Genomic DNA, 25,794 nt, shown 5'->3' with positions numbered 1-25,794 from the left:
AAGGTAATCGCCATCTGTTTCTTTTTTGAGACTTCAACACATGCTTTTTCATTCCATTTGGTTCCAATATCATCTCCACTTGCATTTTACATTGTTTCAATTATCATCTAGATTGAAGACTGCTTCACATCTCCAGTGGTGGCCACAGAACTAGAAACTACTGATAAAAAAGACAGATGATGCTGGAGTGCATCTGGCTCAGAAACAGCCTCTGCATCGCTCTCTCAACTGGAGAGCAGACGTGTTTATCTGTATCCATGTGCATACATACACACTCTTCCATGAACACATAAGAAGAGGAACATTTAATAGTACCGAATTTTATATGATGTTTCCAAATATTTGCATTAAAACTACTTTACATATTCAGAAGCTCAAAATCACACAGCTTTCAAGGCAGTTTTTCACACTATTTCTACTCAGTGAGTCTGTTCTGTTCTTAAACAGAACAATATTTAAAAAGATGAGTTAGTCAACTTAGAAGAAACTTCAAGGAAAGTTTCCCCACTTACTTTTAGTCTGGTTTACAAAACACTATTTCAGTTTTCTTTCTTTTATAAAGGACATGTAAAAATGAATCTTTTCCTGTGTGTATTCCAGAATCAACACACAGAAATTTTGTGTCAAGCAGCTTCAACCAAAAGCAATACCTGGCTCCAGTTTAACCTGAAGCTTGCTGACTGGGTTGTCTTCTCCAAGGAGCTTCATCTGTCTGTGGAGAGCATCAAGGCGGAATGCAGTCTCCAAACATGTGAAGGCAGCTCCTACCCCAGAAACAAACATGTTAGCTGTGGGAAAAGTGACTAGCAAAACCTGACCTGTACAGAACTAGGACAGGTACAAAACAAAAGCTACTAAAGGTGTAAAAGCTACAATAATGAGACAGAATGACAGTAATGTAGCGGCAGAGAAACTTAAGTGCAAAAAAATCCTTGCCATTTGTAATGAAAGTCAGAACCCAAACCAGGAAAACACTGCAAAAACAATGAAAGCAATGCAGCAGGTTGAACTGTGAAACAAAGCAGCATGGAAAGTGTGCTAAAGTTTACATCCCTGACACTATCTTATCAGTTCTTGCAAGACAAGCAGAGCTGCACTGGAGTAACTATTGTACATGTAACTTTCAAGGAGCAAACGAGTACTACAAAAAAATGTCACCAGTAGAACAGTAGAGACACAATTCCATGTCCAGTGCCAAGGATACCAGCAAACAAATGTCACCTCTTGGGTGAAAACAGAAAAGGATCAGATTTAGGGTATTACAGATCCCATGGACCCTTTTCAAGCTTCATCTAGCATCGTACTCATATTGTATCACACACCTTTTACCTTCTGCTCATTAGGACTTTTTTATAGCTACAACTGGGTTGGCCACTCTTTCTCTTCTATGTAACTGCAGTGTAGAGCACTTCATGCTTTCAAGCCAAAACAGCTGTATGACCCTGACAAGTCAAGAGATCTTTCCTATGCCCTTGCAGATATAAAAAGCTGCAGAAACGCATTTTCAGATCGAGAAGATATTTAACACCCAGCACTATTAACACATTGTCTTTCTTTGCTAAGTCTTCAACTTCAGCAATAGGATTTGTCACACAGATACCATTTCAGAGTCTCCATGTGCATACACAGGACTCTCATATAAGCAAAAACAACCAAGAAGCAGGACATATGTGAAGACAGAAGAACCTGTACTGGCAAAGAAAGGGGCATATAAGCTTCACAGAACAAAGGAAGAACGAGGAAAGCCAGTGTTAAGGGCAATTACTTCAAGATTAAGCAAGAGGTGTGGTAGTCAGTGGACTCCAATTTCTGTAAACAATATCATTACAAAAATGCCTTTCTAGTAACAGCAGAAGATAATCCAGAAGTTACATCAGAAATGGTGAGATTTAGATAACAGATTTGTCTTAAAAACAAAACTGAATGCAGAAAGAGCTTGATAAGGAATGACACAGGGAAAAGCATTTCTTGGCTTCCTGAACAATCACTTCTTGAAACAACCAGTTCTAAATTACAAGATCAAAATCAGTAAAGATCTTGTCCTGTGTTAGAGGGATTAAGATGGGACAGAGAACAGATCACTATCTTCTGACCTATTCATTCAATGCCACATACAATGTGATTTAAAAGAACAGTCCCTAATCACCTACAATCACTCAACATAAAACAGCTTTCAAAGCTTTGTAATATACATTGTAACATCTCCATATATGCTCAGAGCACTTCTTCCCCTAAACTCCATTATCATCAGCTCATCTCCAAAAACAATGTACGTGAATAAAAGCAAAGGCATCCTTCTAAACTCTCCCACTGCCAAGACTACCAGAAATGTTTCCAGGATTGTTTACAGCAGACATGTGAGAACACACATGGTACAGGCCTTTAGGAACATACCAGGACAATCAGGAGACGTATGTGTTCCCATTATTCACTTTAATAAAAATACAACTAAACTGAAAATCAATCTAAATTGTTTACTATTTATTTATTCTGAAGACAGTACCACCTGAACTGCACTGAACTAAGCAAAGGCAGGGCTGTACAACCTACAGGAAACCTCAAGCAGGTAACAGCTACGTAGATATGTACTTTTTTTTCCTAAGTGCTGTTGCCATCATTCTTTCCAAGAGCAAGTAGCTACTAACTGATCAGGATCAGAAAGACACTTGTTCAGAGGATACTTATTTCACAGTGTGATCCTAATTAGATTTCTTACATCATTCTCTGAGGCATCCTCTGCTTTCCTTGCTCTGACATATGGACACCTGCCTGCTACTCAACAGTAGTTCCAAGGTTCCTACACCCTCAATTTTACACCACAGTGCTAATACAGCTCACTGAAAGCCCCTATTACTATGTCACGTATTCATTACACCCAAAGCCAAGACGACATCAGGCTCTAAGCATCTAAGATGTTCAGTGCAAACTCTGGGCCACGGGTGGTCCAGAAAGCAAAAAAGAAAACCAGCTCCCTACAGGCTTTTGATCTCCCAAGTCGAATATTCGCAGCAGCAGGTCCCAGCCATGAGCTGGGCACAGCATTGGGAGCGTGTCTGCGTCCGTACCGTAGGTCTCGGTGGTGATGCGGCGCTGCGCGTAGGTGGCCAGGCCCTCGCTCAGCCACATCTCCTCCCAGGTGGCGTTGGTGACCGCGTTCCCAAACCAGCTGTGGGCAACCTCGTGAATGACGTCAATGATCAAAAACTCGTCGCTCTCCAGAATGGAAGAGATGATGAAGGTCAAGCATGGGTTTTCCATGGCAACAATAGGGAAGGATGGAGGAAGAAAAACAATGTCATACCTAAAAATGAGGGAGAGAGAAAGAAGAAGAAAACAGAAAGGACACAGGTAAATTACTGCAACTTCAAAATACACACACTAATGTTTTTTTTTCTCTGGGGGAAGCTCTTCTGAGACTTTTTTGTGACTTCGGGTGCCAGTGGTGCCCGATTCTTCTGATCAGGGGATCACAGAGTTTACTCTGTTGGCCAAAGACCTGCTCAAGTTTGCATATAAAGGCTAGCCAGTCTTTTCATGTGCAGAAGATCCAGCACTTCCCAGAAGCATCATGTTCCCCTCACACAAACTCACACAAGTTGTGTATCTGAGAGTCAGAACCCCCAAGTTTATTCCACATACACTACCAAAGACACAGCATTGAGTCCCCAGAGGCTCAAGAGAGAGAGGTTGGGAAATTATCCAATGAATTAAGTGATTTGGTGTAACAGCAATATCAGCAAAATTACTCTGCTTCAGAACATAACACTACTGTTTGTTTTGTTTTCTAAATTTCTCCAAAACAATCAGCACTGACACACCAGGTTCTCAGCTTATCTCAAGCAACATTTTGTAAATTAACACTACCACCATCTTCTTCCCTTTAGCAAAGAAATATAGGAAGCCATTGTAGACATTTGCTTCCATCTAAAGAACAAAAGCATTCTCTCAAAAACATCCTAATACATAGTCAAGCTTAGCTTCAGGAATTCATAATGGTTTTAGGGACAAGGACTCTCAACAAGTCTGCACTGAGTCAGGTTTTCAGCATCCTCAGGCATACCTCAACAAATTTAAAGGATTTGGAGCATGTTTCATCTGAGGAATCTGGGGCTGTTTAGCTTGAGGAAAAGAAGGCTCAGGGGAGACCTTATCACTCTCTACAACTACCTGAAAGGAAGCTGTAGTGGAAATGGCCTCAAGTTGTGCACATGGGGAGGTTCAGGCTGGATGTTAAGAGGATTTTCTTTGCTGCAAGGGTTGTCAGGCATTGGAACAGGCTGCCCAGGGAGGTGCTGGAGTCACTGTCCCTGGAGGGGTTTCAGAACTGGGTGGATGTTGCACTGAGGGAAATGGTCTAGGGGTTGATAGGACTGTGACAGAGACTGCACTCCATGAGCTTAAAGGTCTCTTCCAGCTGAAACAATTCCATTCTAAATTTATGTCAAGTATGATATGTAAAACTAAATAAGTAAAATGGCCATACACTTTAAATGGTGTCCAGCCTAATGTTGGATTTGCATCACAAACACCACACTATGAAAAAACTTCATTCCCTAGGGAAGAGAAACTGTTTAGAAATCTCCAGTTCTGCCCACCATACCAGGCAAAACACAACTGTGCCTCCACAATCCCCTCTGCCACTTGCAGAGACAAAACTTCAGAGTTTGTTTCCAACTACTGCAGTGTTGCCAATTGAGAGGCTCATTTGTCCTGCTTTTGCTCATGTAGAGAGAAAGTATGATAATTTCTCAAAATTGTTTTATTTTGTTCCCATTACACATTCCTGGGAGACTTATTAAACTCACCTTCCCCATATATATGGCCCATACAGACTCTCTGCAGCAGTCAACCAGCGCTCAACAATGCCAGAAAGCTTGCTGATGGCTGTTGGCAGCAGACAAGGCTCTGCCCACACTCTGCTCCTGTCAGAAAACAGAAAACATCAGGTGATACTTCAGCAAACTGAATTATCTCTTAGAAAAAATAGCCTGACTTTGCACCACACTTCCATGTATGGTAATAGGGCTAAGAGGTCTCACATTGGGCTCAGGCCTTCCTTAGGTTAACACTATGGATACATGGCAAGAGATAATCAAAGATCCCTTAAATAAGGCAAGAGATGAGTAGCTGCAATGACTACAGGAGACAATAAGCAGCATTTATGAAAGAAGAAAATAGCTTTGCCACTGCAGTGCCAAGAATTTCTTTACACCCAATTAAACCTTAGACCCTCTGAATGCTCACAGCTCATGATCCCAACCGTTCCCTTATTGACTTTTAACATGCAGCACTACAGAGAGGCAGCAAAAGTAGAATCATCTCACTGCAAATCTTACCTTGGACCTATGTCTGCATGTATAAGGTCTCCTGCCACCAGGGCCACCAGGTAGGCAGGAACTGGATATTCCATGTAAAACTGATATACACCCTCCTCTTCCAAGAAGGTACTTTGGGTGGCACTCATCAACACCTGTATGCCTGCCGGAGCCTGGAAGATCAACATCATGCACATCAACTCACTAGATGATCACAAGCTGAACGACTATGTCACAGTTCTCTGGCTTTTTTTCATCTATGTCTGAGGATGTACACTAAAAAAATCATTTAGATAACACAGAATGCAAGATTTCTGGGACGTTTTTATACCACAATCTACCCAGTCTATGTAAACATATCAATCAAAAATATTACTCCTCCTCCATTGCACGTGTTCTTATGCCAGCTGCCCCAAAAGTGTCTATGATCCAAATTACTTCATGAAATGCAACACTATTTGATGCTGCTTTCATAAAATTTTGGGGTTTTTCCTTTCAAGAACTGATAAAATATAGTTGAGTATTATCATCAATAACCACTACTGGAAGTGACCAGCCAAATTCTCTCTTTCATGTTACCCATTTCATGGCTACGCTCTCTGCACTGAGTATGGGGAAGGCACCACCAAGGTGTGACAGGCAACAGAGCTGCCTTTGTGGCAGTACCTGATTCTGGCCCAACACCCAGCACAGGCTCTAAAGAACCCTGCATGTCACAATGAATATTTGATATCCTGTGTACCTACGTGGTGTAACACAGCTCCTGCAGGTGAACAGCGGGGAAGTGCTCCATGAGCCGCTTGCAGCCCTTTGGTTGCTTACCTTGACAGTAGCTGAGTAGGTGCATTTCACTGCTGGGGTGTCAAAGCAGGGGAAGAAGGACCGGTTACACACCGAGTGGCCCTGTGTGAAGACAAATGGCTTGGCATTGCCGTACGTCAGCTCAGGATCCAGCCACCAGATCTGTTTCAACACCATGTGAAGAGAGAGGAGAGAAAGGGACAAAAATCACACGGAGAAAACAAAACCCGAAATCAAGAGGACTGTGGGTGAGAAGAAACACCTCAGCTTTTGGCTCCCCCAATGAACATCTGGCACAGGGCACATTTCCACTTCTAACAACGCATCTTTCTACTCCTGTTTATTTGCAGTGACTACTCAGAGTCATTTTTCACTGTCCGAACACTGTGTGGTGCCACACAACATCAGTGCCTTCCAGACACTTGTTGTATCCATTTGCTTGGTTAGTAACAAGTCCCTAACAAACGTGCACACAGCCTTTCTCAGAGGGAGTACTCTGAGTATCTTCATGTTTTCAGTTCTACATGAACAGGAGTAATAAGGGTCAGGTAACGTAAGCTGCAAAAAAACCACAACCAAATCCACAAACCAAAAAACCCTGAGGCTGAACAGTGTACACAACATTATCTCTGACCCTGACACTGCCCTCCTGGCTGAAGCATCAAACATTTTGACACTGCAAAAAAGTCAGTATATGTAAGAAACATCTGGCCAATGACACTGGAGGCCTCTCTTTACAGAGTGGATAAGGAGATTCTGGGTGGTCATCAAAAAAAAAACCCCAACAAACAAACAAAACACAGCACTGAACATGTCAATTTGCAGTCTGAAACAGCAAATACATCAGGAGTCAGAATCTCAGCAAATAATTAGAACAGACTAAGAATATGAAAAAGTGGTTATTTGCCTTTTTGGGTTTTCTGTTTCAAATGTAATGTTTATGCTTTCACATAAAAAGTCTCCAACTTTGAAGTGTAGGAATAATTTTAAACAAGGGTCTTCTTGTAATCCCAGAACTCTGGAGATGAACTTTCACAGAAAATATCAAATACTATGAAACTTTATTGCAAGTTGGAACCACTGGAAGTCTTGGAAACAGTCAAAGTACAAGGAATAAAACTTCTAAGTCTGCTGAATTCTTAGATCAAAGCAGACAATAAATCTGGATTCAGGGAACAGCAGCTAGTGCAGACACTAGTTCAGTTCTGGTCCTCAAGAGAAAGCAATGAAATATTTATAGAAGTCTGCTCTCATTTTAACAGCATATTATAAGTCTGGCTCCTAATTAACCTCTCTGGGTTCTGGAAGTCAAAGGTTTCTCTCCCTCTGTCCTGTAAGGTTACTCTTTATTATCTTCTTTAGATCCTGTTCTCAGACACCAGTGTGCTGCCCACCCAAATCATCCACTTGAGCAGCACCCCTGGGCACCAGTGAAAGGGTGAGAATCTCATGTAGAGACTCACACTTCCACTAGCAAATGTGGGGTTTTTTAGGTGGGAGGCATGACAGAATTTTTCAACTTTACTTTTACTTCCAGACACTCTCAAAGCAGCATTCTTCTCTTGAAATTTATTTTAATATTACTCTCTTCTGTTTCAAGTCTGCTGGGCCAGAAACATGCTTGGTGATTGTCTCTGCAACTTGACATCATGGAGCCAGAGACAACTACTCTGGAAGGCATCTGGGGACATATCTCATTAAGACCCATAGTCTGAAGCTAATAGCTTCCACCCAGAACATACTTTCACATTAAAATGCAAGTGCTATGTTTTAATCAAGAGTAGTAGTTTCCTAACAGTGCAGGAAGGAGGCTCAGAAATCAAGTTTCTAAAGACCAGTCCCAATGCCAACTTTTAAAAGCACTCCTGTGATCAGTGGCTTTGTGACCGAATCACAAGAAGTGTGACTTACTATCTGTTCTGAGACTCACCTTCAAATGAGTCCCGTTGCTTTTTGAGACAGAAAAGGCTAACAAAGAAAATGGAGAGACAAGTCACCCCCAGACCTAAGGTGAAACATCGAAGTAAAAAGGAAAGAGGGTTGACAGATGATGTCTTTAGAGCAGAGAGATAAGGGGAAGTTCTCTCTGTCCAGCACAGGAAGAAAACATAAGCAGGAAGCAAAAGGGAACTGAGAAGCTGATTCTTGTTTACAAGAGACTCCATAGATTAAGGTCAATTTCTTTTCAACCAGTCCCCCTTTATTTGACATTTGGTTGCAGCTAAATGAAGCACCAGTCTTATACGGCAAGAGGGAAAACATTTGCAGAGGATGAAGTATTTTTTTCCCCCCCGTTTCCTAACGTCTGCAGCCACACGACAAGCCTTCGTCTCTCTTTCCAGATGCACTTGGAACAATGATGAAAGTTATCCTGAAACAATATAAATAGATGTGTAATATAAATAGACCAGGCTATGCTGCTGGACACAGGCAGGACTATGGACTGGGGAAAACGAGCCTAAGCAGCATCCCAGAAAGGAGTGCTAGGAGCAGGGTACTGCTGGAGGCAGCACTCAGGGACAGGGGCCGTATGGCCTACTCTCCATCCAAATCCCTCCTGTTCCCCCTCAGATGACCCTCATAACACTTGGAATTTTTATCTAGTTTTTCACATATACAGAAAAGTTGTTTCACACATTAAAGATGTTCTATGCCACACTTCAAGTAAAAAAACCTGTTGCTTAGTTCCTCTGCTGAACAGAGGCTTTGGGTTGTCCAGGTCTCCCCCTGCCTACACACTGCAAAGAAGCTCACACTTCACAAGGCACCTGACAAGAATCTCCTTTTTACTTACTTAAGATTATAACTTTTTACCCCAAACCAGCAGATTACAAAGGCAATTATAGCTAAGCCCCTTCCAATTTAAAAACTCTCCATGTTTTCACTTGCATTACTGATTAAGCTCCCAAGAAGAGCTGTAACACCACAGCTTCTGTTGTAGACAAACAAGCTGCTCCACCTGATGACAAAGTAAACTCTATATCTGAGATGCAGAGGTTGTAACAGGAGCAAGACACACCTGGACAGCAAGGCACTCTAGGAGGACTGAGGAGTCAGGACAAATCTAACTTTCCCAAGAGGAAAGTTTCCAGAACTGCAAAAAGGGGCCATCCTCTTTGCCAAATCCTGAAGATGAGGGAATGCTGGCATTTTTTTATACCAGAACACAGGGCAGGGTTTGCATTTGAGGTCATTATGGAAATAAAACAGCACTAGTGTTAACATGTGCACTGCAAAATCAGAGGCATGACACAGTGGGACAGAGACAGCTGTACGTTTTTCTCTTTAGAAAAAAGAATCTTATGAAAGAGTATTTGTAGGACCAAGAAGTTAAGAGGTGAGACAAAAGAAGGGGAGGAAGCACAGGAGTGCTGCCACAGACACACCTGATCCATGTGAGCCTTCAGCCCACACTATGAGAGATACGTGGTGTTTATGACAGTCTTGCTTCTGATGCAGACTAGTGATGTATCAAGCACATGGTTTCCTAACAGAACAGGGAGCTGCAACGCTCTGTGGAAGGCAGATTTAATCTTCCAGCTGTCTCTCAATGTCCATCAAACAACCAAAGATCTTGGCTCTTTCCTCCACAAGAGAAATAATAGGACAGTGGAATAACATATCCAGATGGCTCAAAACAAGTATACCAAGGCAAGTGGTTTCCAATTTTAAACAGACTACTATCTCTGCTGCTGATTTGACTGCCAACACATCCCTGCTGCACTGGAACACAAATGTATTCTTTTATAGGTCCCACAAGAACGCCAAGGGTTCCACAGAAAACAAACCCTGACCTAAGAAGATTACACTCAGAGAAAGGCCACAGAAAACAGAACTTTCAGAACAGTGAGGCCCAACGCTGTAAAGCTGCTTCAGTTACACAGAGAAAAGGGACTGTGAGGAAACGTAGTAGACCAATACAAACCAGCTCACCCTTATACATGTACGAGTTACTCTTCCCTATTAAAATGCAATGCTAAGCTGAAAAATAGCAACAACAGAGAGCACCACAATGGCACGGAATTCCTTTGGATCAAAAACAAATAGTTCAGTGTGCTGAGCATGAAGGGCCAGAACAGGTGCTACTCAAGGACAAATATTTTGCCAGCCAAAATCTACAATAGTGAGTGAGGAAACGTGGTAGGATTTATGTCAGTGAGCATGCCTGCTTCTACTTTTCAGTATCACTTGAAAAGGGCAGCGCATGCCCCTGTCACTGTAACCAGCAACAGTCTTCTGACGCTAGTCCTTGTGGCTTCACTTCAACTGAAGCTGTACGTGCCATTAAAGGTATAATACAGACTTCAAAAGACAGGGTGAAGAGTAGCTCCTTCTGTCTTACTTACCCTGGATAAGACATAACAACAGGGAAACAAGTAACATTCACACCACAGCATGTGCAGAGTGGAGGTGGCAACAAGTTAAGGCAACGAGACAAAATATCACTTCAATCAGTGCCCTGCACCTTCAGTGGTTTTCAGATGACTCCTGAAGACCAGCCTCAGCTGGGTACTCCGTTACAGCTGAGATCACTGCCCCTTTGGCAACAAGGCTGGCAGAACCCGGGAGCAAGCACAGGCTAGCCTACAATAAAACCATTTGTTCAAGAGGAGGAAAGTACGTTACTGTGTACTTTGGGCGGTATGGCTCAGCCAGACTGAGAATTACCAGAGAGCTCATAGCAACACCAAATTATCTTTCAAGCCTTCTCACCATAGACAAGGCACAGCATGGACAGAAGAAACAGGTGTTTTCATAAAGTCTGGGGGGAAAAAAACCCAGGATCTTCTGAATTCACTGTGGGCTCTGAAAAATGTTGTTCATGTACCTCTTCAGTGCAGAAAAGCTGTAGCAAAGTACCATCCAAGCAAATGTTAAAACCAGGAGCTTCAGAGGTGAAAAGGAAAAACAACCTCACAAGAGGATCTGAATCTCATTTTTGCACTTTTAGTGAAGATAAAGGCTCACCAGATAAAAAAAGGAAACTTCTATCAATAAAAATCTTTACACAGAACTCACTATTCTGAGTAGTAAGACTATGGCAAATCATTCTGGGGAGAAAGTTACTTTTTTGATCCTCAATGTACCATAAAAATACATTAAAATTAGGTTATTCTGCATTAGAACAGTTATGTTCAGCTCCTGCTCTCATTAAATACATTTAGACCCACACGCTTCCTGAGTTTGACCAATGCAACAGCAATAGCAAACCAGCAGGCTGAGTCAATCCCATTAGGCAAGACAGAGGCATCAAAGCAGCAAAACTCTCAAAAAAACCCATTCCTTTTACAAACCATGTGATGAAAAACGTGTTAGTTTAATTCCCAACCTGAACAGGACATACACTAACAAAAAGAACTGATGTTACAGTGATAACTCTAAGAAGTTATGACAGCAAAAACATACAAACCACAAGATGCACTAGATGGCACCTAAAATTCTGGGAGCTTCTGAACACCAGAAGTTTAAAAGTGATAGAATTTACAAAGCATCTCTCTACTGAAGGAGGCTAACCCACACAGACACAGAAGCACGTCCCATAGCCACATCAAAATGGGTCTTTGAGGTCATTTCTCATCGTTCTTTCCAGTAACTAACATGCAGGAATATGCAGAAGCTCGTCCGGCTCTTCTCACAGCTCCTGACCACAGATCGCTGGGACTTCCACCTAGATGTGCCTGGCCTGGTTTTGTAAGCGGCTGGCAAATCCCACAGGGAGACTCCCATGACTCGTCCTAAAGAATTCCATCAACCCAGGAGCTTTCACGCGCTCCACCAACAACTGCAATGTGCTTAAAGAACTAAAAACTTTCAAACGACTACAGCGAGCGTGGACGAACAGCTTTGGGGCGCCGAGGGAAGGAAGGAGCGCGGCCCGGGACCGCGCGGGGCTCGGCGGCAGCGCTCCCGCGGGCTGCGGACAGATGCTGCTGACATGCGGCGGTCAGGCCATAAGGACGAGGACATAAAAGGAGGGACTGCCAGTGAAACATCTCCCGCTGCGCGGCCAGGACCCTTCCCCGGCGGTCAGTTACAGGGGGAGGAAAAAAATGCGAGAAAGGCGCGGAGAGCACCGTTTCCCACTTTGTCTCCCCACCGCTCCCCCCTCCCCGGCAGCGCGCTACTCACGGCGGGGCCGTCGGCCGTAGTGTAGCGGACGATGATCTGGAAGGGCTGGTGCGGCTGCAGGGCGGCGGGCAGGGAGATGGTGAGGGACGAGCCGTAGTCGGTGAAGGGGTCCACCCTGAAGCCCAGCGGGCAGGTGGTGCAGGCCGGCTGGGCGAAGAGCGGCAGCGGCGGCGGCGGCTCGGCGGCGGGCGGGGGGCTGGCGGGCGGCTCCGCCGGGGCGGCGGAGGGCAGCGGGCCGGCGGCGATGCAGGGTGCCGAGAGGAAGGTGGCGGTGCAGGGCGGGCTGGCGGCGCAGGGCGGCGCGCAGGGCGGCGGCGGCGGCGACGGGCAGGGCGGCGGGGGCAGCGGGGCCGGGGCGGCGGCCTCCGCGGGCGAGAAGGCGAAGGAGCAGGGCGGTTCCCCCGCCGCGGCGCGGCGGTAGGCGGCCGAGAGGACGTGCAAGGCCGGGTGAACGTCCAGCACCAGGGCGCGGGGCTGCGGCCGCAGGGCGCAGAGCTCCAGCACCAGGCAGCCCGCCAGCGCCCGCGCCTCGGGCCGCAGCTCCAGCCCAAGGTGCAGGTGGCGGAGACTGAAGAGCTGCGAGCTGGAGGCCGACGCCACGTCCGGCGGCGGTTCGGGAGGCGGCGGCGGGGCCGGCGGCGCCTCCGGCCCGGCCGCGGAACCCTTGCGGCAGCAGCACAGGCCGGGCGGCCGCGGAGCCGGAGCCGCCATGGAGCGGCGGAGGAGGAGAGAGGAGGCGGCGGCCGCTATGTGAAATCCATGGGCGGGCGGGGAGGAGGGAGGCCCCGGCAGCCGGAGCGACCGGGGCGGGGAGGGGTGTGTGTGGGGGGGGGGAGGAAAGGGCCGCGCAGGCCCCGCGCGGCACCGGCGGAGGGAGCGCAGGGCCCGGGCCCGGAACCGCCGGCCGCCAGCTCGGCCGCCAGGGGGCGCCGCGCGGGGCTCCCGGGGCAGCGCCGCCCCGCCCGCCGGCTGCGCGCGCACCGGCCGCCATGGCGGCCCGGCCCCGCGGGGCCCTGCGCGCACACCGCCGCCGCCTCGCCCCGCGCCGGGCGCTGCCGCTCCGCCCGCTCGGCTGCAGTGACCCCCGGGCTTCGCTGCTCGCTCCGCACAGCCCCACGGCTTCGTTTCACCGTCTCCACCCGCGGACGCTCGCCGCCGCTACCTCTTGGCTTCCTCAGTGGTGCTCCTGGTCACGCTCCTCCCTTGTAACTCACGCTCCGACGCTAAACAGCCTCCCTCCATCAGCACCCTCTTTTTCTCTCTCTCTTCTCTCGCCCTCGGGCTGCCCGTAGTTGTCTGCCTCCAACACTCCAAACTGCACCCCCCCACACACACCATTCCCAGCTCATTTTTCTTCCCCAGCCCTCGAGGCAGTTACACGCCCTCCACTTCCACCTTCTGAAACAGCAAAGGACGGCAACCACCAAATTATTACCTTTATACAAGCCCTTGTTTCTGAGCACAGCAACAGGAGACAGGCAGCTGGAAGGAAGGAGGTGTGCTGGAAGGAACTGTGATTTCAACTCCATGCTGCCCCATGTAGCAGCACTTCTTTCTCACTGTTAGGCTTCACCTACTTCAGTCTCCTCAGCAGTCCCCAAGGCACATCTTTTGGGTGACAGGGCAACACGATCCCATAATGGTACATTCTCAAAGCCTCCCAAGCCTCACACATAGCAACAGTAACATCTGCACCAAGTTCCAGTTCAGTTTCCACTGAATTGCCATACTCGAGGCAGAAACTGTGGCCCCGGCACTCCGTGGCTGCTGTCACCACCTGAACCCAGGGGAAAACAAATCACGGTATTCTCCTAGACCAACCTGAAGCTGGGACTATAAATAAACCCTTTGTGCTCAGATCTAGTAAAACACACGCTACAGTGGCAGTAAAAAATAACAAGGCAGCATTCAGGAAAGCTCTTTGGTGGATGCGGGCACTACAGCCACCCTGCATCGTCTCAGTATGTTCTTTTGAAGCACCTTCAAGAAGCAACTTTGTCTTCATCCCATCCTCTTCTGAGAAACTTTTTGTCCTGCCACCTTTTCTCACCACATCCTCCTTTTGTAAAGCAAGTTTTCTGCATTTATCCTTTCCCTCTGATACCTTCTGTCACTCATACCATTTACCTTTTGAAATAATTGTGCTTTCCTAGTGCTGTACTAAGACTGCTTGCTCTCCCTTTGGCTTTCCTCCAGGGGTAATACACTGACCACAGCCCCAGCAACCTTGGGATCTGACCCCCTATGATCTTCACCACAGCCCATGGTGAAGCCTCCTTAGGTGTTAAAGCGAGCACAACTTCAGGGCTTGACTCTGGACTTCATCACACCTGTCTAACTGCACAGATTAGGTCAGATTGGAAGAATCCTATCTGTGTTTTTCTTTAAGTCCCAAGCAAGTGCAATGTTTCCACTCAGGATGAGATGAGCAGGAGCACATTATCTGCAGAGTCCCTAAGATAACAAGTCAGGATTGGCTGCACTCATGGCATCTGGGCAGAGTAAGCAAAACTGATGCAACTAACATTCCTGAGAGTAATACAGCAAAACATTTATCCCAGGTGGATCTTGCTCCAGTTGCACATCTGTTGGTCCTGGGACACAGCCTCCACCTTTACTATGTACCAAGAGATGTGTTTTTTCCGTGCTATATTTTGGGTAGGGTCTCTTTCAGGAAAGCCTCTGTCCCAGTCCCACAGTCAATAACACTACCCCTCAGCAGGATGAAGTCTTCTCTGGCTACCACGCTATAAATTCGAAGGTCAGATACAATTTCTGATGATTCTCGTCATTATCAACCTCTGGCAAAACACTTCAAAGACAGAGATATTTCAGTCTCAGTGCTAAATACTGGTATTTCATCCTTCCACTTCAGTGACAGGGCCCTGGGCCAGGCCCCAACTTGCTCCTGTGGCTCAGGACGAAAGCCAGCAAAAAAACCCCGTGAGAAGCAATACTTCTGCACTGCCTGCGAGGCAAGTGCCAAATGAAGCAGATAAGTGTTTACAACAGAAGGAACATTTCCCTGTGCCAGACTCTCTAATTCTGACACAACAATGCTGGGGCTAAGTTTAACAAAATGGATGAGCTAATCCCTGCTGCCCAGAGGCAACCGTTTGCCTGCACCATCACAGGCCTGTGACACCTCTAGGAGAGCGTACCTGGAAAGAAGCAGCTTGGTGCAATGAATCCTGAGCTCACCTTCCTCTCACACCTATGCTAGTGTTAACTGTTAGCACCTACTGAAAAGAGCAGCCCCACTTCACCTCCCTTCCAGCTGTGCCTTCCTGTCTCCTCCTTTAGTACCATATTCTTGGCTTTTGGAAGGTGAACTTTCTGCAAGTTGGCTTTCTGAACTGAGTCACTGCTGGACCAGGCAAGAGCCAGTGCTGGCATCAGGAAAGTGAAAGGAACTCCCAGCCTGTAAGAAGGAGGACAAGATCAGGATGGCTTCCCTTTTGCCCAGACTGCCATTCGCTCAGCCTGAGCTGCAGAATGAAACCACACTCTGACCCCAGTGGCACTTGAAAACTAGTTACATTAGCTCTTTGTCTTCAAGGGCAATACTGAAGTCCCTGGGGTAAGCTCAGTTGTGCAGGGCCCCAGATAATCCTGTCCTGTGCAGTCCAGAGTTGCACATGACAGCTGACTGAATTGTTTTAACCACAGTCTTGGGCAGATGCATTTCATGTCCTCTCTGCTTAAGGCACTCAGCCTTCATCTCCATATTTGTCCCAGCTCTACTTTTAGGGAAGAAGGCATCACCTCTTAGGCCCATCACCCCTACTCCCTAGTGCCTCTCCCCAGTTTCTTTCTGTCCTCAAGTTTCTGATCAGAAAAGAACTCCTCATTCAACTCAGTGTTCTTTGGAGAGTGGCCTACTACTTCTCCCTTTTCTCACCACAACATCCAGTTATTCTGTTCCTCAAATTGATTAACACTGAGCAAAATGACAGCCAGTCCCTGACAGTGAATAAGCCTGGGTCCATGCCTGTGGGCAGGGTCATGTGCTAGTTAGTAAGTCTTGTCCTAAGCAAGGTCTAAAGAACAACTACAACAAATTATGCTTTTTGTGCTATCTTGAAGCTAGAGTCTAAGCTCTGTTAATACCACGACTTGCATGTGTATTGCCAGGTACAAATGCTTGTTGTGGTGACTTTGTAGCCGTGTCACATTATAAGGAGTAACACTTGCAGGCAAAGAGAATGGAAATATCTGAGTTTAAGGATCTTGTGTCTTCTATCTGACTTTCCCCCTTGCTACTTGGCTTGAATACTTGTGCTATAAATTGTTGCTCCCTGTACTACTCAACACCAACATACATATATAGCTTGAGGGTACAACAAATTACCCACTACACTTTTGAAGAAACACTTCCACGCTGAAGGAAGAAAAATCAGGCCGTGGTACACAGGCAAGGAAAAAATCCCAGCCTGCAGAAACTGTTCCCTGGGGCTCAAAAAGGTGGGAGTGATTTACGTGCCCAGAACAAAACACTTAAGCCAATAAAATTTACAAAACCCAAAATAGTTTTATTTACTTTTCAGATTTCTGCCTCAATGAGACATTTTGCAAACATGCTAAGGCTACAAAATGTCCAAGTTGACAAAGACATGCAACGCTGACCATTCAATAAGTCACAGCTATTATAGGAGCGACCGTGCCCACCCGGGCCACAGGTCCCGTCAAACAGGGATGGTGTACAGTGATCATGGCAACCAACTACGCAGGACCTGGCAACCTGAGGTAGGTCTCTTCACAGTAAGAAAACGACATCCTACACCAGTGTTACGTCCTGATCAACAGGAACCTGTTTAAAGTTCCAGAAGACGTGGAGTGAGGGACTGTTTCCTTAACAAGTGTGCAATAAAGAAACTGTTTAACCTTAGTATAAGTGAGCAGAACAAAGAGTTAGTGTTACCCATGCCAATGAAAGCCAACCTAAAACTCTGAGTGTTAGCAGCTTCAAGATAAAGGAGTCAGTCAGCTGAAGCAACTCTGAAAAGGCTTTCCTGCTAGTATAAAGGGTATGATTTGAACTTGAGGATTAATTTGTTACAGATCATTCCACGAACAGTTAGATTTTGGTTGTGTTAGATCAGCGAAGCAGGAAGAGCTTGGGCTTGCTCGCATCCAAATAAACCCTGCTGATACAGTAAGAAATACTGTATCGAGACACTGAGAAAATACAAGGCCTTAATGTGACTCAGAAGTGGTTCTCCACTCAGGAGATTACTTAAAGCCCCTGCTTTGGGAAAGCATCATGGGAAGCAGCAGCCGCTGCCGTGGTGAACGTTAGTGATGCTCCAAATAGCTTTGATAAATTACAATGCAATAGTTACACCACACAGCTCTTCTCCCCTGCGCTAGACAACAAAGATGTGACAATAAAGGACACTATTGCAAAGCTTCACTTCCACTCAGACACGCAGAAAATCTGGCACTGGGAAAAGATCAACTGTAAAAGACAAAATGGTGTCTGATACAGTCCAATAAAGCCAGACCTCTGGTACTGTAAACTGTACAAAAATGATAGAAAAGAATATGCACTGTTATTAATACAGTGCTTATTTTAATATAAAATAAACAGCTTACATTTCCACTGTAAATATAGGCTATATACAGAATTATGTATAGATATAGCTACATGTATAAAGCTTCATTATAGGCCTCTGATACATTTATAACTATGGCTCCCTGAGCCATCTGTAGAGTGCATTTAATAACAAAAAATTAGTAATATGATTACGGAATAAATATCATAATAAAAACATGAAGAATTCTTCTGACACAGTTTTAAAAACTCTCAGGCTTGATACACTGTGCTAAAAATTAAAAGATGAAAAGGCAATAATCTGCTTGAAGGAGGAGAAAGAGCTGGCCTGCCACAGGCAGGGGAGTGCAGCCCTCCAAAATTAAAGTGACTTTGCCCTGAATTTTAGCCCTTGACAGCAACCTTGTTCTCCGCAGCAGCAAACATAGCGTAGAAGCGCGAGTTCTCGTTGGCCAGAAGGGCAGACGGCGTGTCGAATTCCACTACCTAGGTAAAGCACAGGTAAAGCACATCAGTAAAATCCAGCAGAAAATGGATTCCCAGTCCCTGGACTTGTGACAGTAGTAAAGAAACCAAAACACGGCGCCGGTCTTCAGATGAGAACAGGCAGTGAAAGAATGGGCATTTCCGCGTGCATGCTGTAACCCAGGGTGCTTCAAACGAGTTCACACAAACACTGCAACTGCCTCTGGTTGCTTTGGCTAATAGATGCAGATGCTGTGGGGTTTTGCCTTCTCTGCCTTTAAGAGCCTTGCCAAATGTTCTTACATTTGATTTAACTGTCTATGGCTCCCACACAGAAGCCTGAAAAGTGAGTAAAGTATCTCTCAGATGCCTGCTTGATAGCACAGTAACGGGAGACCGCCACCGAGCCCCAGCAGAGATGCTTATGTTATTACCCAGTGCAATTAATCTGCAAAGGGACTTTTAAAAACACTTTTAAGAGACTGTTACTCCATTGTACTTTCTTGGAGTGTAAAAGACATTTTGCCCTCTCTGACCTTGTCACAGTCAGGTAACTGATTCCATTGAAGTATCATTACCAAGGATGTGAATGAACACAGAGGATTTTATACCCTGCAATACTAGTTGTTCCTTCAGTTCAGTCTGCACATATGGCACCACCAGACTGCAACAGGAACTGCAGCTACAAAAGTCTTTCTGCTCACCTGTCCTTGTGTTAGCACCATGATCCGATCAGAGCCCAGTACCGTATGCAGGCGATGAGCAATTGTTAACATAGTGCAGTCTGCAAATGCCTCTCGGATAGTCTCCTGAATCAGTAAGTCTGTCTCTGTGTCCATTGCAGCTGTTGCTTCATCCAGTATCAAAATCTGAAAGCAGCACATAATGCTGGTGTTACCCATAACACTTTCCCTATCTGAGCATAAAAATATGTAGAGTGGGCAGAATTATCGTGACCAAGAGTTGTCACAACTGGCAATCCTGATGGAGCTGTGGTCACAAAAGTAGTTTTTACAAAGATCCTTTCTGTTTTCTCTGCTGCCTTCAACAGTTACCCTGTGGTAACTTGCATTTGATGGCCACATCCTAGAGCCACAAGATGCTTGGGTTCTGACTCCAGCTTTCCAGTACCTTCAGTTTTACATTCAGCAGCTAAAAATCTCAAATATAAATTTTAGTGGTAAAACTGACAGCAGTAGTGGTGACATTCCTTCTGGAATGAGTCAATACTGACTAGGCTCGCTGGCTTTGTTATGCTGGAAAGAATTACTCTTCCACTTAGGCATAAACTGATTTGGAATGGTATCGTGTCAAAACATTTTTGTGCAGGTAATGCAGACAGAGAAGTAACTTTTGCTGCTTTTAAATCCGATGCAGAGCAAACCTTAAAATATTATGATGTGCAATGTTTAAGAAAAAAGGATGTTAGAATCAGAATCCTGGTCAACCTCAATCCAAAGTCCTTTCTCACTGTAATAATTGTTTGTCTTCCATTCCTGCAAAGCCTTTAACTTCACTGGCATAGGAATGGTTCCAAATTCCACTTAGAGAGTATGTTTTAGTGGAGCACCATGTAGAAGGAAAATATTTGGCTGACATTCACAAAAAGGTGGAAGAAGAAAGAATCTGATGCTCGCCAGTAATAGAACACTCTGAATAAATGATTAGACGCCCTATTATTAACATTAACAAGCAACAACTTACTGATGGCAGGACATTACAAGTGCTAGCAGCTGGCTACAAAAGCCTTCCTAGTTGTGCTAACCCTACACCTCTCTGGGTGGCAATAATCGTTCATGTGACTCCTGTAACAAGTAGAATGAATTGGTACCAAAAAAAAAAGGCTTGCTTGATCCTATCAGTTTGATATCTCCAGCTATTTCTCTCCTCCCTATGCCCACCTTGCAACGACGCAGTAGAGCTCTAGCTATGCACAGTAACTGTCTCTCTCCAACCGAAAAGTTTTCTCCATTTTCCATCACTTCTGAATCAAGTTTCATAGGCAGCTGGGCAACCTGTGTGGGAAAGAGCAAAAATCTTAGAGCACTGCAGAGACTTTTTGTATCCCCATGGCATGAGACAAACAGTTGCTCATCCTGCAATCTGATTTTGCTCATGTTCCAAAATATCCATCACTCTTCGCTGTCCCTCTCTCCCTGTCTGTTGGGGAAAGGAGTACCATGGAACTAATGCTGGAACAGCAGTACATCAGACCTGCTCAGTCCAATTGAAATGTCTGTGACTCCATGATAGCTCCTGAGAGCACACTAGGACTAACCTGTAAGAGCTGTATCATCTTAGTAGGCAACTTAAGTACAAAGTCTTTAATTTCTTGAAAAAAGTGTGCCATGTATGATTCTATGTACAAAATCATATCAATGTGAATACCGACTTCCTGACAGTTTTTCTCACCAAGAGGAAAGAGTGAACCTGGTCCCTGCAGAACTTTTTGCAGCCTACATACCACAGCCATACATACAAAACCTGCACAGACAAGTTCCTGTGTGACCTACTCTAGGTGGCCTGCTCTGGCAGGGGGGTTGGACTGGACAATCTTTCAAGGTCCCTTCCAACCCTTAAGATTCTGTGAAATGTCATGGCAGTGAGACTTGCTGCAGAGAGCTTCACAAAGGGCAGATTTTAAACTTGGTATAATCATGCATGTGTGACATTCACACTCACAAATGTAACTGCAGAATGCACACTTAAGACATACACAGAAAAACATCACTTGAAACACTGTAACATCTGGGAGTCCATGTGATGAAGCAGCATTCTACTATGCTATGTACTAAAAAAAGTACACACCCAAAATATGGCACATTCTCAAAAAAATCAGACTCATAAAAGCAGGAAGAAAAAAAAAATCAGTCAAATCATGGACAACAAGGAGAGGAAACCGCAAAGAAAAGGCTTTATCTAAAGGTCTCTGAAGTAGCTACTAACAGAATGTATTGGTTTGGAGGTCAAAACACAAACATGTATCTCAGGGCACATAGTACTTACACACTCCTTCATGTGAGTCCTTTCTAAAGCATCCCAGATTTGGTTGTCACTGTACTGATTGAAAGGATCCAAGTTTGATCTGGAGGGGGAAGCAGAAAACATAACCAGAGTTTTTATTCAGCAAAGAATGGCAAAACAGCAGTGTGGTAATTCATCCAGATAGATAATTCCCATCTAGCCTTCCACTGACAGAATTTCCTTGCCAAGGAAATCAGATGCTCCCAGCACACGAGGGTTAGAGTAGCCAAAGAACAAGAGAGTAGAAATGGAACATAAAGACACAAAAACTTCAGTTGCATCTAAAGGGAAAGCAACACTTCCATAGAGGATGATCATATGCAGTTCTGCACTGGGTCGGCCAAAATCATTTAGTTGTGGGTTGGGGTGTTTTTTGTTTTAAAAACAGAGAGCAGAAGTTAGGATGCCTGAGAACTAACATCTCACCAGGCACTTGAGTTCAAGTATAAGCTGGCAGCCCACTTAGTCCTTCTTGCCTTCATATGGTCTCACTAACCTCACAGTGCCACTGAATAGCACAGGTTCCTGAGGAATTATTGAGAGTTTGCTGCGAAGATCTGCCAAACCAATGTCGTTTATTTTCACTCCATCAATTTTAATGCAGCCTCCAGACAGTTCAACAAGACGAAATAGTGCCATTCCAAGGGAAGACTTCCCTAAAAATGAGACAAGAAAAACAACAATAGCTGCTTTAAGATAAGAAAGCATTTTAAAAGCTGACCATGTGCAAGAAAAGCGTTGTAAAATACCATAAAGTCCTGGTAAATGCTGGGGTTCAGCATTTACACTTCTAAGCAACTGTAGGCACAGCTTCTAATCTCTTCTCACAGAAGCCTCCCCTGCAGTGCCACCCCACCCCCACCACCAAAACCTTGCCATGTAAACCCAATACAGCTATATTAATTGCTTTTTTAGAAACTACATTTTGGAGTTGATTTAAGTCATCTCACATTTTGGAGTTGATTTAAGTCATCTCACCTTGATTTTTTGCATTACAGACTCAGGAGGCAGCTTGGAGCCAAACCTGGCGGCACTTTCAAGAAAGTCAAATAAGCTGCAATGTTGTAGGCAATGTTCTTGCTGATAAGTTGGCTTGGGGTATTAAATACTGTAAGTACACTGGCTGAGGCATAGTAGGATATCCCTCTACATAAATGGAAACTTTCTTTCATTATTGTTTACATGGATCCTGGTGATGGATACAAGTGAACAGAATCTACCACTGACAGACTGCTGGATCCTGCTGTGCAATTAACCACTTTTCAAACACAGAGAAGACAGACTATAACTGCTCTACTCTGTTCCATTCCCATTCTGTTAAAGCAGCAATTTAGCACTGCTTAGTGCTTTTCCTTACCTGAGCCTGTCCTCCCCACAATGCCAATCTTTTCCTTCGGTTTGATGGTAAAGGACACTTTTTTAAGTACCAGAGGAAGGTTTTCCCGGTACCGCATCTCTGCATTTTCAAACACAACTTCACCTTCCTGTGGCCAGTCCAGAGGAGGAGTTTTATTCTTTATTCGAGCAGGAGCTTCCAAGGAAAGTGTCTTTAAAGAAAACAACAGAACACCAGGAAGGAAAATGGTCAGTTGCAGCTTCAGCAGTTCTTCCCTGCAGACTCAGCCAATGTCGGTTTATGCAGTTTTACTATGAGCCATGAGGCTGGATGCAGGCCCAGGTTCAGAAGTCTGATGTGTTGCACTGACCACACTTATTTCCCTCCTGTTGCCTCAATAATGATGTTGGTCATTCTACACAACAATATTTCTCATCAATTGAACTCAAAACATATTTTAGGCCTGTTATTCCTGAGCACAATCCTATTAAGTTTTGTGGCACTCTAAAGTCCGGATGCTTCTGTATGAAAAATCTGCTGTATTTCCATGTCTCCCTTGCTATTCCATGCCAGGGTCACCTCTTGTTAATTCTGACACTGAGAGCACCCATGTGATATGTGTACAAATGCTACCTTCTTCCTCATTCTCCCTTCTATTAAATCACTGAGTCAGTCAGGTCCCTTCCAGCTTGCTCACTTTCACTATTTTACTCTTTCTCTTACAGGTCCCTCATTAAGCAGTTCACAGATTAAACCTCTGCAAGTCAAACTTGTGCCTTTATAGCAGGTGTAGAATGAAGTCTCAGTCACTTTCCCTTATTTGGCACAAGCCAACTCACAGAAAGGCTGAAATCCTGTTGTGGGATTTACCTCATGTAACTTTAAACACAGACAGAGTAAGAATCTCCAACTGAACCAGGCTCCATCAACTCCTTTATAGCCACTCAAAAAATCTAGCATTTCTGGGGTGGGATTTTTCTCATTCTAATGTAAACACTTAGAACAGGTAAATTGTCCTCTGGAGACAGATGTTGACTACAGAGAGATCCCACAGGGACTATGTCAGTCATGGACATCTGCAACATCTAGTTAGAAGCAGATTAATTGTACCCAGAGGACTTGAGAACAACAGTCATCTGCTACAACAGTGCTCCAATTCTTTGAGCTGGGTGCTTCTCACAGCAACCTCAGAGCCCACACTGAAAGAAGCCAAGCCTGGGACTTGGTAAGACACAGAACCCGCACGGTGTTTCACTGCTCACTCACATCTTCACTTGAGATTCAATCTAGTTTTACACTTTTATAATAAAATGGCTATCTAGAGATCCAAATCAGAACAACCACAGAAATTTGGTTTATAGCGATATAAAATGACAGACAATAACTTTAAAAAGAACCCCAAATCCACAGCCCATGACTATAGGTTTTGTCACCAAAGGCCTGACAGTGACAAAATCTCAGCCCAATGAGAGATGCCAGGCAGGATTTGGCACACAGTTTTCAGCTTGTGTGGTCACCAAGTCTTCCATATACATAATTTTTCTACTTATATACCGCAAGAGGGTTCATTTCTTTAACTGGGGGAGTGGGCAATTTTGATATTTTTTTTCTCTTCAGTATTAAATCCATAGATTTTACAAATATTAACTCCAGCTTAGCCCAGATTTGCCAGATATCCCCCTCTGAAGGTCAGAGGGAATGTGTGTTATGTGTTAAGTGAAAAAGCCTTTCACCTCAAAGACCAGACTCAGTAGAAGGCTTACCCCTAGCTCTGCTTTCCCCCACTGATCTGTGCCCAATTCTGCATACAAAAGTCCTAGTTACAAATAAAGGGTTACAGATAATCAGAGCAGCTTGCTAAGCATTCAGCCTGGCATATTTCTCATGTTTAGCCCTAGAACACTTTTCATGTTTGCAATGAGAGCAATTCCTTGACTCTTTAAGCATACAGAAATATGTTAAATAACAGCTGTGGATAAAGTAGACTCGTTAGGATGAAGTAGAATTACATGTAGGCAAAGTAAGAGTCATCTGTTTAAATGAAGGAGTTCCAACAGTTTTGGCATGAAGGATGCCAGAAAAGCCTCCTTTAACTGTAAAACATTACACTCAATTACCAGTTATCCCTTTCACACACTCCACTCTTTATTGAAAGCACCAGCAAACTTTGAGTATCCTTATGTAATTTCAGTGATGTCAGGGAAGTGATGGCTCTAAGCTTAGTTACCCTGAGCTCTTGTGCCACTCGTCCTGACAGTGCTTACATATGTGCTTCATAAAACACTCTGCAGTACTACAGTACATGCAGTAATGTGTTTACAAGATCAGAAACATAGATTCTGCTAAGGAAGACTATGGCTGACTTGCTCTTCCCTTATGGAGCAACATAACAAGCAACAAGAAATTGTACACCAGGCAGTTAAATGTATTCTTGTCTTACCTTGATATAGTGATCAATCCTCTCCACCGAGGTGAAGCGAGCTTCTGTTTCTGAAGCAAGTCTGACTGTAAACTGGAATAACCCTGTTAACTGGAGAGATGGGAGAAAAGGCCAATTTAGAGAGCTGCGATTTATTACTGAATTTAGAGGGAAACCTAATGGAAGTTTGGTACAAGTACTCTCAAGGTGTCAAAGGCACGTGGATTTGAGTTAATAATCATAATTTTTTAACCACTTGTAAAGCCAACAGTTTAGCAACAGCTTGAAGTACTAAGTTTTGTAATTTCATCTGATTACCACCAGGAGTCAGAAGAGGCCAAACAACAGCTCCATCAGCAAGTACTCTTGAGCCCTGGTCTATCTAGCCCACACAGCTGCAACAGTGATGCTCTTCCCTCTGAATATATACTGTAGGCAATACATTAAGATATCAGCTTGGCAGATGTCTGATGCACTATCAAAATAATTTCTGGAAATATCCAGGAAAATGGCAATATGCAGCATATGAAGAGCTTCACATGGTTTCTACTTCATCATTTAGAAAGATGCAGCTCCCCAAAACAATAGCCTCAAGCACCTAGCTCCTCATAATTTATTGTTTGACCACTAGGCAAAAAGCCCTGACTTTGAATTGCTTTCCCCTCCATTGCTAAAAGGGATAACAGCATCTTTTTCCATTCTAGAGCATTAAAGACAGTTTTTAATGGTGTGTTACTTCTGCTTAGTAGTG

General features: G+C 44.7%; 1 protein-coding gene across 10 annotated transcripts in view; it reads right to left on the bottom strand.

Annotated features, from left to right (window-relative positions):
* Nucleotides 1–25,794, bottom strand: part of ABCC5 (ATP binding cassette subfamily C member 5) — an 87,596-nt gene that overhangs the window by 6,601 nt on the left and 55,201 nt on the right. For 8 of the 10 annotated variants that reach the window (XM_062005278.1, XM_062005279.1, XM_062005277.1 and 5 more), the window contains 8 exons: nt 25,065–25,154; nt 22,646–22,835; nt 21,785–21,944; nt 21,271–21,349; nt 20,166–20,279; nt 18,969–19,133; nt 18,202–18,285; nt 16,757–17,055 (listed from right to left, as the gene is read on the bottom strand). In XM_062005278.1, coding sequence (XP_061861262.1) covers nt 17,023–17,055; nt 18,202–18,285; nt 18,969–19,133; nt 20,166–20,279; nt 21,271–21,349; nt 21,785–21,944; nt 22,646–22,835; nt 25,065–25,154 — 915 coding nt within the window. In that variant the 3' untranslated portion in view covers nt 16,757–17,022. Of the gene's footprint in view, nt 1–650; nt 765–3,065; nt 3,302–4,805; nt 4,923–5,336; nt 5,489–6,137; nt 6,279–12,245; nt 13,140–16,756; nt 17,056–18,201; nt 18,286–18,968; nt 19,134–20,165; nt 20,280–21,270; nt 21,350–21,784; nt 21,945–22,645; nt 22,836–25,064; nt 25,155–25,794 lie in introns of those variants that run through there. The other 2 variants (XM_062005287.1, XM_062005285.1) reach the window with 2 other exon arrangements.

The sequence above is a fragment of the Colius striatus genome, chromosome 12 (genome assembly GCF_028858725.1).
Source record: "Colius striatus isolate bColStr4 chromosome 12, bColStr4.1.hap1, whole genome shotgun sequence".
Taxonomy (NCBI): domain Eukaryota; kingdom Metazoa; phylum Chordata; class Aves; order Coliiformes; family Coliidae; genus Colius; species Colius striatus.
This window is presented reverse-complemented; position numbering and strand designations above follow the sequence as displayed.